Below are 13,906 nucleotides of genomic sequence, written 5' to 3' on the forward strand. Positions count from 1 at the left end.
TTTCGTGTAGAGACTCTTCTTGGAGTTAAACGCCAGCTTTAATGCCAGTTTGGGCGTTTAACTCCCACTCTTGTGCCAGTTCCGGCGTTTAACGCTAGGAATTCTGAGGGTGACTTTGAACGCCGGTTTGGCCATCAAATCTTGGGCAAAGTATGGACTATCATATATTGCTAGAAAGCCCAGAATGTCTGCTTTCCAACGTCGTTGAGAGCGCGCCAATTGGGCTTCTGTAGCTCCAGAAAATCCGCTTCGAGTGCAGGGAGGTCAAAATCCAACAGCATCTGTAGTCCTTTCTTAGCCTCTGAATCAGATTTTTGCTCAGGTCTCTCAATTTCAACCAGAAAATATCCCTCAATTTCAGCCAGAAAATACCTGAAATCACAGAAAAACACACAAACTCATAGTAAAGTCCAGAAAAGTGAATTTTAACTAAAAACTAATAAAAATATACTAAAAACTAACTAGATCATACTAAAAACATACTAAAAACAATGCCAAAAAGCGTACAAATTATCCGCTCATCAAACGCCAAGTGTAACGTGTTTTGGGCGTTGAACTCCAACTTGTAACCTGTTTCTGGCGCTGGACGCCAGACTGCAACATGGAACTGGCATTGAACGCTAGTTTACGTCGTCTATCTTCACGCAAAGTATGGACTATTATATATTGCTGGAAAGCCCTGGATGTCTACTTTCCAACCCAATTAAGAGAGCGTCAATTGGACTTCTGTAGCTCCAAAAAATCCATTCCGAGTGCAGGGAGATCAGGATCCAACAGCATCAGTAGTCCTTTTTCAGCCTAACTCAGATTTTGCTCAGCTCCCTCAATTTCAACCAGAAAATACCTGAAATCACAGAAAAATACACAAACTCATTGTAAAGTCCAGAAATATGATTTTTTCCTAAAAACTAATAAAATTATATTAAAAACTAATTAAAATATGCTAAAATCTACATGAAAATACCCCCAAAAAGCGTATAAAATATCCGCTCATCACCGCATAAAATATCCCGGCTCATCTTTGATTCGGATGAAAGAAAAGGCTTCTTCATCCTCCATATCATAATCTTCTTCTGGGTCACCTTCATATTCCCCCAGATATTCAGTTAGAATAATTGAAATTGTTCCAACCATGTCATCATCCCCTTCTTCGAAATATTCTTCACCGACATCAACTTCCTTACCTTTGTCAACCCCTGAAGACTGAGCGATTGCTTTTCCTTTTTCTGTCTTTGCAGTAGATGGAATTCCCTTTGGAAACGTCTCTCTATTAGAAGGAAAGACAATTTGGAAGTGTACGGAAGGTGTTGCCCCCTTGCTTACTTCTGCTTGAGGCTTATTATTTTGATTGAAGTTTCTTCTTCCTCCCCTACCTCTTCGATACCCTCTAGCTCGACCACGATAATAAGGATATTAGTTTTGAAGAGGGACCCGATGCCCCCACTGTGTGTTTTGTTGATAAAGGGCATCCCGCTTCTGGAACTCTTGACAGTTTCGAATCCATTGCACGCCTATAGCATGGGATCGGCTTAAAGGCATAATCACATTTTGTTGAGGGGTCTTAGAATTGGGCCCCTCTATACGCCTACCCGGTTGCCTTTGTCGAGGTTGCTCTATATGCCTATAACTCTTTCTTCATCCTTTCTTTTTCAAAGATTGCTACAGCCTCAGCATCAAAAACAGCATTGCACCGTGGACACAAAGATACATCCCGGTCTTTAATCTTTTGCTGAACCAAGAAATCCAACAAATATCTCCCACACGGGGATACATCGATCGAACTTGTGACTCAAAATCATCAAGAGCCACATCAAAGTCATAGGACATTCCAACAATGTTCACTCCAAAACATGGTCCAACAAAGCTAGCATCGGCATCAAAAGGATGAACATCAACCTTCATCTCCTTCTTGCCATTATCAAATTTCATGCATCCCTCCATAATAGCTTCCTGAATTAAATCCCTGAAACGAACACAACTATTAGTCGAATGACTAGTTGCTTGGTAAAACTTACGATAAGGTTTTCCTTTTAAATCTTTCACCGAGAGTAAAGTTCTACCCTCAGGCAGAATTAATTGTTTATCTTTAAGCAACACATCAAAAATCTGATCAGATTTTGAAATATCAAAACTATACTTTTTTCCACTTTTCAGTTTCGATTCATTCGACTTTTCACTACTAGGAAGCTTTCTAAGTAAGGAGCAAACATATGGAGGGCCCTTTTTGAGTTCGGCCAAATCGATCTCTATTTCAAAGTCGATTTCCTCCTCTGAGGACTCCATAGTCACATAAGCAACTTTCTCTTTTCGAGTAAAAGGTTTACTCTTTGATCTTTACTCATTTCTATGTTTTTCTTTCTCATTCTTCATAAATTTGGTCTGACGAACCTTTTCAACCAGATGGACTAAATCAAGGATAGACACATTAAGCAACTTTCTGTGCATATAAAATTCTAGCCCCATAATTACTATTTTCACCACTTCACTCTCAGAAAATGAAAAATAGCATCTACTTCTAGCGTTCTTGAAATGTATCATATAATCGTCAATGGTTTCACCATCTTCACGTTTCAATACCACTAGATTGGTAACTGGCACATTCATTTTCCCTCGATGGAACTGAGCGTGAAAAGTAGTTTCCAACTGATTCCATGTCGTTATCGAATTTGGTCTAAGATTCGAAAACTAAGTAAATGCATTCTTCGTTAACAAAGAAGGAAAAAACTTCATTTTCAAATTTTCATCATTAGCTAAATTTCCAATCTCGACCAAATATCGAGTGACATGTTTAGTGGTTGATTCTCCGACTTCCCCAGCAAACTTTGTTATTATCTTTGGGTTTTTCATCCCTCTTGGTACTTCAGCCATTTGAACAACTTGAGGGAAAGCATACATAAAGTGGGGTGATTCATAAAACCAACATTCAAACTAACTTGATTAAGTACTTCCTCCACAATTTTGGTGACTTGATAACGTTCACCGCCATGATTAGCACGTAATCTGGCTAGAAAGTCATCAGCATTTTGGCCTCGGGGAATTACATGAGGATTTTCTCGATCAAAGACATTATTTTCATTTTGAAATATATTTTCAAATCCTTCATTATTTCTCCTGACATTATGCCTTTCACATTCTTCATAATCTACGATTTGAGCTATACGTTCGACTTGTCTAGCAAGATGTTCGAATTTCGATTCGTGATCAGCCATCATAGGATTTAGAATTGTGGTCATTTGTTGAGTCAATAAATTGACTAAATCATGATGACTTTGCTTTACTTGTTGTCGATATGCTATCATCGAATTAGCAACATTCGACGTAGAGCCAACATTATAATCACGAGAATACTCAGAATACTATTGTGGGTTTTGAGAATTATTTCCTCCATTTACACTCCCAAATCGGACAGGAGGAACAAAACCACTCACTAATGGGGTATAACCAGGAGGAAGACCATAAAGAGGCCAACCAGTGGTTAATAGAGGTTGGAATGATGGCAAGGTACCACGTGTACGAGTATTACGTCTAACATTCTCAGTTTGAATAGTTGTAACTGCAATACTTTCACTCCCAATTGCACCTTCTGAACGTGAAGTCACGTCCGCTTGTTGCACAATTACTGGTAGGCTATCATTGATGGATGAACCACCATTCACATTTGACACTTTATCAGCCATGTGAATGATTTAGGGCGTGCCAATTTGTTTTGTCGATTTTTAGCAAATCGATGGTGGTTCGAGATCTAGTGGTCTGGGAGCGAAACCTACTCCTCTTTGCTGGTACCAGTTTTCTAAAAGTGCATCAAAGTGTCTTCGATTAGATGGATATCGAGATGATAGATAAATTAAAATTTGTAAAAACCATAAAACAAATGAAAAATAAGATTTTCGAAAAGAAAGTATGCTGGAATTGAAAAGATTGCGTTGAAGTTTAAAGAAAGCAATAAAATGCCTTTGACTGGGTGAAAGGACTTTGGCATAAAATTTAAAGATGCTGAAATGTAAATTGGATATGGAAAATTAAAGAAATGCTTGAAAGATAAATTTACTTGAAAAGTAAAGTTTACAAGAAGATAAACTGAAAAGATAAAAACATGGAAGGAACCCTACATAAAAGAAACTCGATCGCAGACTCAGGAATTCGCAGGGAATGTGAGTGTACTTGAGTGTTTTTTAAGTTAAAGTTCCAACCCTTATTCCCTAACACTTTCTAGTATTTATAGTAATTTGTTTTGTAACCGACGAGTAATTATGTAGCACCATCCTGGAGATAACCGTTCCCGCTCTTTCGCCACTAAGTGTTACACATTAATTCATCACGTGGTAAAAGTCTTCAACTCCTTCACTACTGTAATTGCTCGATCCGCTTATTCGAATATCTTGTTCGATTGCCTATCTCAAATATTTGTTCGATTTAATAAGGCGTTTCGAAATCGAACCCGTATCGAGTACCTCCAACAAATGCCTGCACTTGTATCTTTTCGATAACTACTTATATCTTCGATTTCTTCACCGCTTCGAATTAATTTACCTTAATCGAAAATAACAAGTTGAAACGGAGGAAATAATTAGGATTTTCTTTTCTTTATTTAAATTTGTTTAAGAAAAAAAATCATGTTATTCTTTATTCATGAAGAAGCCTAAATTGGGTGGGTGAAGACTATTTCAATTCAAAATTTTATTCAAGCAATTTTAATTTTAAATAATTTTTCAGTTTTAATTATATATATAACTTAAAAAAAAACTTAGCAAAACTTTCCTTTCATTTTACCAGTACTTTATTTGTGTTACGGGAAAAGAATCTAGACGGTCAAAATAAGGGGAGGGTAATTTGGGAATACGACAAGTGATTATCCACATCGAGTTAGTTACACATCCTCATAGATTATTATTGGTAGTACTCTACCTTGGGCGTATTAAAATCTCAATAATAATGCTATTACTATTACTTTCGAAATAATAAATAACAATAATTAATTACTATAGCATAAAATAATCAACAGTGGGATAAAAAAAAGAAACAAAAAAAAGCATGTTTTTCCAATTCTCCAATTTTCTTCCTCCATTAATGCCAATGCAGAGACAGACCTAGTAATAGTATTCATAATTTCTCTCATCAAAGATTAAAGCAAAAAAGGGACACAATATAATAAAACAAAAAAAAAGCTACTCTACCTACACCTTGTTGCTTATACAACTTGTGGCGCCATTTGCAGAGGTTTTTGCTTCTCGTTCAAACCTCTCAGCAAGTGACAACCGTTTTTCTGCTAAACCTTGAAACATCAAACACACTCACATTCCACAGAACAACACACTCTCTTTTTCTTTTTCCTTCATTTTCTTTCTCTTTTCCGCTTCAATGGAACCACTTAAGGAGAGTGTGTTTTCCGGTTCAACCGCGAACACAAACTCCGATACACCGCTAACTACCCAGTTTCCACCCCAGGTGATGAACTTGAACTTTGGAAACCTTGGAGGAGGACCGCAACCACCACCACCACCACCACAACCGCAACCACAGCCACCACGGGAACAACCACAAGCGCCACCAGGCACAGCTACAATGTCACCGGCAACAACAGGAACAGGTGGTGCTTCGGGGCAAGGGAGTTTGGAGTTGTTTGGGAAGAAGAAGAGAGGGAGACCAAGAAAGTATGACTCCGAAGGGAACCTCAGGGTGCCAAACCAACCACCACCGGGATTCTCTCTAACTCCGGGTTCGGGTTCGGGTTCAGAGTTTTCATCAAAACGGGGTCGTGGCAGTAGTGCAAAGTCACATGCTTCTGGAAGCTGGAACCTTCTTTCTTCTTTGGGTGAGTTACTAGTTTTACTTTTTTGTTTCCTGTCATATTATTCCCTTTTTCTTTTGTATCAAGTGTTCTTGGTGGTTTGGTGAATGGTGAGCGGTGTGACCTCACTCTCTCTATTGTTTGGTTGATGGGAAAATGCAAGAATCCTTTGTGTACGCTGTACCAACTAAAACGAACACATCAATATAATATTGTATTATAGGTTGACTCATCCTTCTTCTGGAAAAAAAATGGAACTATCTAATGTCTCCGTTTTGTTTTTGTTGGGTTTAGACGGTTCCAGAAAGAAAATTTCTTCATCTCTCTCTGATCTTTGTTTTTTAGAGAAAAAGTATTTGGAGGGGGAACATTTTTTTTCAGGAGTAGCTTCATACATTTTTTAACTGTGTTCTTGACCGTTCATTCTGAAATGGCAGAACATTCTGTTTTGGACTTTTGGCTCATTATCAATGAAAAAGACGTGAACTTTTTCCTGATTTTAGCTTATAATTTAATATTGTTCTGTGCAACTGGTCGGAGCTTATGTGAGGGGGAAAAGAGATTTTTTTGGGGGGTTGAATTTATTATGCATATTATCTCGAGCGTGAAAATTTACCCTTCTTTCTGTTGTCTTTTGAAGGCTTGCTTGGAAGCACAACTGGTACTGATTTTACACCTCATGTTGTGACAGTTAATGCTGGAGAGGTAATCTAATCTAGAACAAAGTGTAGGTTGTTGTTGGCTTCATGAGATTGATGATATAGTTTGAATTATGATGATTGAAGCTTTTTTAACCTTTTCACCTCCCAGGACGTTGCTGGAAAGATTTTCTCGATTGCACAGAAGGGTCCTATGGGAATATGCATTCTTTCTGCAAATGGAGCTATATCTAAAGCTACCTTGCGCCAACCTGGTTCTTCTGGTGGCCTATTAACATACGAGGCATGATCTCCTAGTTCTATGTGTTCTTTCAGTAATTTCGTTTTTCTATCTAATTAAATTGAATGCAATAACCTTGAGGTTTTATCAAACCATCACTTTATGGTGAAGACTGAAGTGGGCCAAATTATGAACAATGTTTCTCGAAGGATCTTTCAGTTTGTCTGATTTAATGGGGTAGCCTATTTTCGTCTGTTGCTAAGTTTAGAGTTAAGATATATCAGATGTGATTGCATTCATCATCTTTATGTAAAGTGGCATGTGTTTTCTCTCCTTAGTTTTGGACAAAATTTCCCCTTCTGTTTATCTTGCTGCTTGTTTGGAAGACAAATCCACTTGCCCTATTTCAAAGTAAATGTTGCTTTGAACAATTTGATACTACATTAAAAGTCAATGTATTTGGACATAGTTTGTGTCCAGATACATCGGATTTTTCAATGTATCAAATTAGTAAACAAGCAAGATTTATTTTGAAACTGAGGCGGTAACATTTTGCTGCAAGTTACTTTCAAATATGCAGATCTTATACCTCAGTAGAGATTAATCCACTTGCCAGAGATCTCTCTTTTCTTATCTCGCTGTTAAGCATACTTCTAGTCATGACCTTTAAAGGATAGTTTTCATTCTTGTGCAAATCGCTAAATCATGTTAACATAATGATCATCATAACTTGGCATGTCGTAATTTGCTGGTTCAAATTCCAGAACCTGAGTTTCAGCTGTATTCTTCAGAGAAAATATAGTTTTGAAGCAAAATTTTAAGGATGGACATGGTTACCCTGTATAAGCGCTCACCATAAAATGTTAGATTTGTACAACATAAATGTTAGGTTTCCTCAAGTTGATGTTTCCATGTCTAGCAAGAAAGATGCAAAGACACTGTCATAAATCTAGAAAGATTATGTGAATTCCTTTTGCTCTTTTATATGTACTGCAAGTTATAATAATTATTTCCAGATATTCTTGAATAACTGAGTTCTGTTTCCTTTCAGGGTCGATTTGAGCTTTTATCCTTGTCTGGATCATTCACAGTCCCGGATAGTAGTGCTGCAATTCCTTCTAGTGGATTGAGTGTCTCACTGGCTGGTCCTGATGGTCGCGTGATAGGAGGGGGTGTTGCTGGTTTATTGACAGCTGCTACCCCAATCCAGGTATGACACTTCTCTTTTGCCTTGTTTCAGTTCTAGGTAACTGAAACAACTATAGATTCTTTCTGTATTTAATGTATATTGCAATTACTTTAGTGAAGTTTTAGTTAAATCTCCTCGATGAACTTATCCCGAAGCCTGCATGTTGGTGAAAGCAAAAGAAAAATGTTCATTAGTAGCAAAAAAATCAGTAGTATGTTAATCCATGTTATCTTCCAGATTCATGAATAAGATACTTGAACCAGTATTGTTTCTTTTATCACTTTCATGGTTGCAATCAAGTGCAACGTTAAAGATTGTATATAGCTTCCAGTTCTAGCACTTTTGCATTGTTCATCTTTTTAAGGATACACACCATCATCTACCTCTATTGGAAATTTATGTAAGCTATGTTTTCAGATTGTAGTGGGAAGCTTCATGCCAAATGGTCAAAAGCCCCAAAAAAGGAAATATACCCGTCAACCGGTAGCCTCTCATGCTGCTTCAGGACCTATGGCAACAGTATCAGCTGCAGGACCTATCTCACAATCAAATCCTGGTGGTGAAAATCCTCTGGGATCTTTATCTCAGTTGCCAGACCAAGGTCAGAGAGAATCAGTCAGCGCATCGAGCGATAAACTGAATTTAGATGATACGCTTAATGGTGATAATTGGAATGATACTGAAGATTTTTCGGATCATAGGCCATCCCCAGACATCAACATATCTTTGCCTGATGAATAGAAAGGTCTTGGCAAATGGCAATGAAATTAATTTACTTGATAACAAGCCATAAATCTTGTAGCGTTCTTGTCATTTGTGTAACCGTTTCTGTTATTCTGTTTTGCAGGTGATCCAGAGGCTCACATAACCGAATGCTAACACCTAAAAACTTTGTCATGACAACTAGGTTATTGACACGATGTACAGTTGTCAGAAATTAGAAATGATTATTGAAGCCTCACTATTTTTGATCATGAGTTTTTATCAAACACTCGGAAGTTGGCTAGTGTTTGTTCTTTCGAATTGTCTTGTGGCTTGAGGATTCGGTTGGATAGGATGATGGTAGAGATTTTACGCTACGCTGAGGAGTTTGTTATGGTTGGTTGGTTGTTGTTTTCCGAGAACTGGCATTTTTCTCTTTATGACCTCATCCACACTTCTCTTGCTTAGAATTGTTACTTATAGCAGCTCTCTTATGAAATCTAACTCCAAAGAACGTACATAAAAATGAAGATCCGACCAGCGTTTAGTAGTTTCATACGCGGGCGAGTGGAGTGCAATCTGTCATATGGCCTGTGCAAAATCATACTAGCATGTGTGGCAGTGTGAGGAACAATACGCCTAACCTATGAACCAATGGAATTTTCTGAAGTACGGTTAAGATCAGGCCCCAATAAAATTCAGTAGGGGTATTGTAGGTTCGGAAACCAAAAAAATTGATTTTGCTACTAAGTGTTTTAAAAATTCACATTATGAGTTTGAGGCTTATATTCTTCGATGGTGAACGTCATAAATCATAATGTAGTATTGTAGTGTCACCAAAAATAAAGTGTGTGTTTGGATTACAGTTTGCAAACCAGAGTTTGCATAAAATTGATTTTGTAAAATTGATTTTGATGATAAGTTAATTTGGGTTAACGTGATTTATGTTTGGTAATCTTTATATCAAAATTGATTATAGTAAAATAAATGTTGTTTGGATTATACTATTCAAAATCACTTTTAGATGAAAAATTACTAAAATAGACATCAATTTTATATACATGCAAAATCAGAATACTATAAAAAATAATATAAAAAATATTTATCATATAAATAAAATAAATACAATAAAAAATAAAAATATAAAGGAGAGTACTATAAATTTTATAATGTCACACAAAAAGAAAATATTCTATAATTTTTTTTAGTATCGTCAGTACTCTTTAATTTAGTATTATTTTAGACTATAAATTTTTATTATTTATGGCTCTATTGTTACTTATAATTAGTATATAATAAAGACGAAAATAAAGTACAATCAGAAGTACAATAAAAACGGAAAAAACATAGCAAACATCGTATATAATAATTACGATCAACAACATATATTATATAAAAAAATATAATAAAAAGTAAATAAAATTCATACGAATAAAACCAAATAAAAAAATAAAAAAAATTATACACAACATAAATATAGTATAATAAAGGATAGAAAAAAGAATTTATATAAACAAAAAATAATAAATTTTTTATCTCGAGCGTGATTGAAATAAATTTGTATGAAAAAAAATTGGAACAAAAAACATATACAAAGAACTATTGTAAAAGTTATATGGTTACTTGCATTTTTTTATAGAAGAAAACAAAGGATAAAGTTGGTAGAAAAGAAAAAAAATTCTCATCTAATTTCTTAATGATAACCAAACTTTTCCAACGTGAACGTATAAGCTAGAAATTTTTGCTTCTCATAAACGTACGTTTAGAAGTATAAGCACTTCTAGGTTGAAAGTTTCAAAAGATTGCCAAACATAAAAGTGTAACGTTCAAGACACTCAAACGGACTTCTCTCTTCTTCAACGTGAACCCCAAACACACCCTAAGAAGCCCCAAAAAAGACGCATGCCCCGTGGGTTTGTAATAGCTTAAGAAATTTTTTCAGAAAGATTCAAATTCGAATTATTAGTTATTGATTAGTTTCTTTTAGAAAGATAAGATTTAGTTTTATTTTAGATTTGAATTATTTATCTTATTCTTCCAAAGATAATATTAGATTTAGTTTTTGTATTTGAATTTTAGATAGGATTTAGGATATAAATAAGTGAACGATGGTTCACAGAAAAACATATCATCATCAACTCATCACTGGATAATTATTCATCCAGCATCTCATTCATTGGTTTTGTTTTTTTTTTTTGTTTTTTGTTTATCATGAGTAACTAACTCTCCTTTATTAAGGATTAGGAGTTCTGTTTGATTTTCATGGATTGGTAATATGATTGTTTCTTTTATTTTTGACTTATGCATTGATACATTTTCAAGATTAAGTCTCATTTTTCATCTTTAATAGTTAAAAATATTGGAAAATACTCTAATTCTATCTTGGATCTTGTTACTTTAGAAAATTTAATATCGGGATTAGCTTGAAACTCTTTCTCATAGTTTTTCAACTTGGCTAGGAATAGTATTTTGAAAGTTGTGCAATGTTAAATTGGAATTGTGCTTAACCTCTTTTCTTAATTAGTTGACCAAGAAATTGACGATTAATAAGTTAAAGGGAAATTAAATTGCTAAAGAATTAGAATTTGATTATATATGATTTGTCGTACAAGTATTTTGCATGGATCAAAGTAAATAAACATGAGGACGGATTTCCTTTTTTGAAAATTAAATGTCTCCGAAGCTTTTAATGTCTTTATTCACTATTTCTTTCTTCAAATTTATAAGGATTCACTCATTCACACCAAACACTCTTCTTTATTGTTATTTATTTTTCCAAGATTCACATTCTTCATCTTGCAAAGGTTTGATCATTCTAATTGAAAGATTCAATTAAAAGTTGCTTGTTCAATTATTTAATTCTCGTGAGAATGATATCTACTCACCGTGATATTGTTTGGAGTGATTTGGTATACTTTCTAATATTCGGCCGTATCAAGTTTTTGGCTCATTATATTCAGCATTAGCCTCTTCGGCAATGGCTTTGGAGTCGTCAGCGGTAGCCAGTACCGGTTTGTGTACCGAAGAAGATGCTAACCTTCTTCTTGCCTTGTTGACCTTGGGCTCGGGCTCCTTCTCGATGATGCATTTGGGAAGCTCAATGGACTTGGACTTTTGTAAGCTAGATCTAGCAATGATACGACCCATGAGAATTGATATTGAGGTAGTGAGAACTATCACAAACTTGCAATTCTCAAGTATCATGATGGCAATGTTTTTGGCAACCTCGGAAGCGACGTTGGAAGGCTCAAGCTTGCATTTGATTATGGTGGACATCAGATCCAAGGGTAAAATCTTAATGGAGATGGATGACTCTTCCATAAAAATGAATTGAAAAGTAGAAAATTAGAGGAAGAACGGTGAGTTGATATGATTTTGAGGGTTTGGTGGTTGGTGAAAGTAGTTGGGAATTGTGTATGTGTGAAAGAGAGGCTGTGGTAGGAGGAAAAGTGAGAGAGAAGGTTATGTTACATTGAAAACTCAATCTTTATTGCTCGCAGTGTTCTTGGTGATGATAGTAATGGTGGTGGTCATATGAGAAAGGAGAGACGATGGTCATTGGTAGAGACTAAAGGTAACAGTGAAGGTGAGGTGGTTCAACTAGGATTGAAAAGGATAAGGATTAAAAGTGGGATGAGTTTGAGAATGGAATTAGGGTTAGTAAAAAAGGATAATTTGAAAATTTTTTATCTTTTTTTTAGTGTTTGGATAGTTTTGTCAAACAAAATTCATCTTTATGGGTACAACTTTATTATTTTTTTTTTGTGGATAGATTTGTTAACTTTAAAAATATTTATAAGTAGAAATGGTAGCTTAATCACACTGAACAAAGAAAAGTAAAGTACCAATCAGACCCTTATCTTTTTTTTTGAATGACAACACAATCTTTGACAAAAAAAAGTGATCTACTTTAATCATTGTCCTCTATTTTTGTGAGACAACGTAGTCCTTTTGTGAGAATTACTATCATCTATTAACGAAAGTCACTAACGTGTCATGTTAACTTATTGAGTTAGAGTCTCTTGTACTCTTTTGTAATAGTTACATAATAATAATAATAATTACATAATAAACAAATGCATTTTTAATGTTCAAAACACATTATTTTTTATTTTTATTTTTTTACTATTTTTTTTATGTGAAAACACTTATACCTACTCAAAAGAATTGCCAAAATTACAAAATAAAAAATTGATGCGGCACTTATAACTAAAATATCTAAGTATAGTTCAGCACGCATAAACAAATTATATCATACACATCAGCTCCAAGATTTTTTCAAACATATAAATACCCTACTTTGTAGCAACTACTAGAAGTACAACTAGCCAAATATCTCGAAAACCGAAGATGTGTTAACATCAACTAATTGCCGATTTGATTATTTATAGGAAAAGTATATGGAATCAAAAGGTTATCAGCCAAAAATTAAACAAAATTATATTAATTCATATTAATAATGAATTAATTTTAAATTTTTTTAATTTAAAATTTAAAAAAATTTAAAATTGATTAGGTAAATCTAATTAAAACCTATAAAAACCTGCTCTTTTCTCTCATATTAACCTACCCATCTCCAACAATCATACACACAAACTCTTCTCTCTCTCCGTCAGGCCCTCTCTGCCTCTCCACCGCGACCCACTCTTCTTCTATCACCGAGTCACACAAACACTTAAGGATTCGGGAACAAGAAGAACCGAGGCGATTAAGGACGTGTTCCTCGTTAACGAGGAGGAAGGAGGTGAAACGATCGAAGGACTTAACGGTAACCAGAAAGTGGAACGAAAGGGAAGGGTTCTTGGGTGTGGCTACATTGACGGTGGCGAAGCTTCCAGTGCCAAGGGTTGATCCTCGAATCCAGTCCATGATTCTGAGGAATAAGAATGTGTATGTGTTTGCGATTAAGAAATTGAACGAAATTAAGTGTGTTGGTGTGTGTTTATAGCGTTTGGAGAAGGAGGATGCTTCTCAACAATTGCATCGTTTTTACACATTAAGAAATATAAAAAAAATATTTATTTAATATAAAAAACATCTATTTAATATGCAAAAAAAATATATCTTAATACTTAACAAAAGAAATATCCAGTTATATTTTAGCAAAAATAATTAACTATTTATATAATTTTAAAAAAATTATAAAATTATTAAAGAAATAGAGACATTTACATTTGTAATACAAAAAAAATCTAAAAATATATAAAAGAACATCCATTTAGTATGAAAAAGAAACATTCTAATACTTAATAGAAGAAACATCCATATATATTAATTCGTAAAGATTTTAGATTCACTCAGAGGTATTTGGCTGGTTTTTTACTAATACCATTTTAATTCCCTAGCAT

The 13,906-nt window shown here is 34.8% G+C and overlaps 1 protein-coding gene across 1 annotated transcript; it reads left to right on the forward strand.

Moving 5' to 3' along the window:
• Window positions 1-5,088: 5,088 nt before the first annotated feature.
• Window positions 5,089-9,344, forward strand: LOC107493639 (AT-hook motif nuclear-localized protein 1-like). The gene is made up of 6 exons (XM_016114705.3): window positions 5,089-5,812; window positions 6,429-6,493; window positions 6,599-6,730; window positions 7,719-7,877; window positions 8,274-8,601; window positions 8,704-9,344. The coding sequence occupies exons 1-5, from the start codon at window positions 5,359-5,361 to the stop codon at window positions 8,595-8,597; spliced, it is 1,134 nt and encodes a 377-aa protein (XP_015970191.1). The 5' UTR covers window positions 5,089-5,358; the 3' UTR covers window positions 8,598-8,601; window positions 8,704-9,344.
• Window positions 9,345-13,906: the final 4,562 nt, after the last annotated feature.

Source organism: Arachis duranensis, chromosome 6 (assembly GCF_000817695.3).
Source record: "Arachis duranensis cultivar V14167 chromosome 6, aradu.V14167.gnm2.J7QH, whole genome shotgun sequence".
NCBI lineage: Eukaryota > Viridiplantae > Streptophyta > Magnoliopsida > Fabales > Fabaceae > Arachis > Arachis duranensis.

Excerpts from the sequence above, each read along its gene's own strand:
- LOC107493639 (XM_016114705.3), top strand. The coding sequence starts at position 5,359 with ATGGAACCACTTAAGGAGAGTGTGTTTTCCGGTTCAACCGCGAACACA. Across the intron at positions 5,813-6,428 it reads GAACCTTCTTTCTTCTTTGG|GCTTGCTTGGAAGCACAACT; the intron begins GTGAGTTACTAG and ends TGTCTTTTGAAG. Across the intron at positions 7,878-8,273 it reads CAGCTGCTACCCCAATCCAG|ATTGTAGTGGGAAGCTTCAT; the intron begins GTATGACACTTC and ends CTATGTTTTCAG.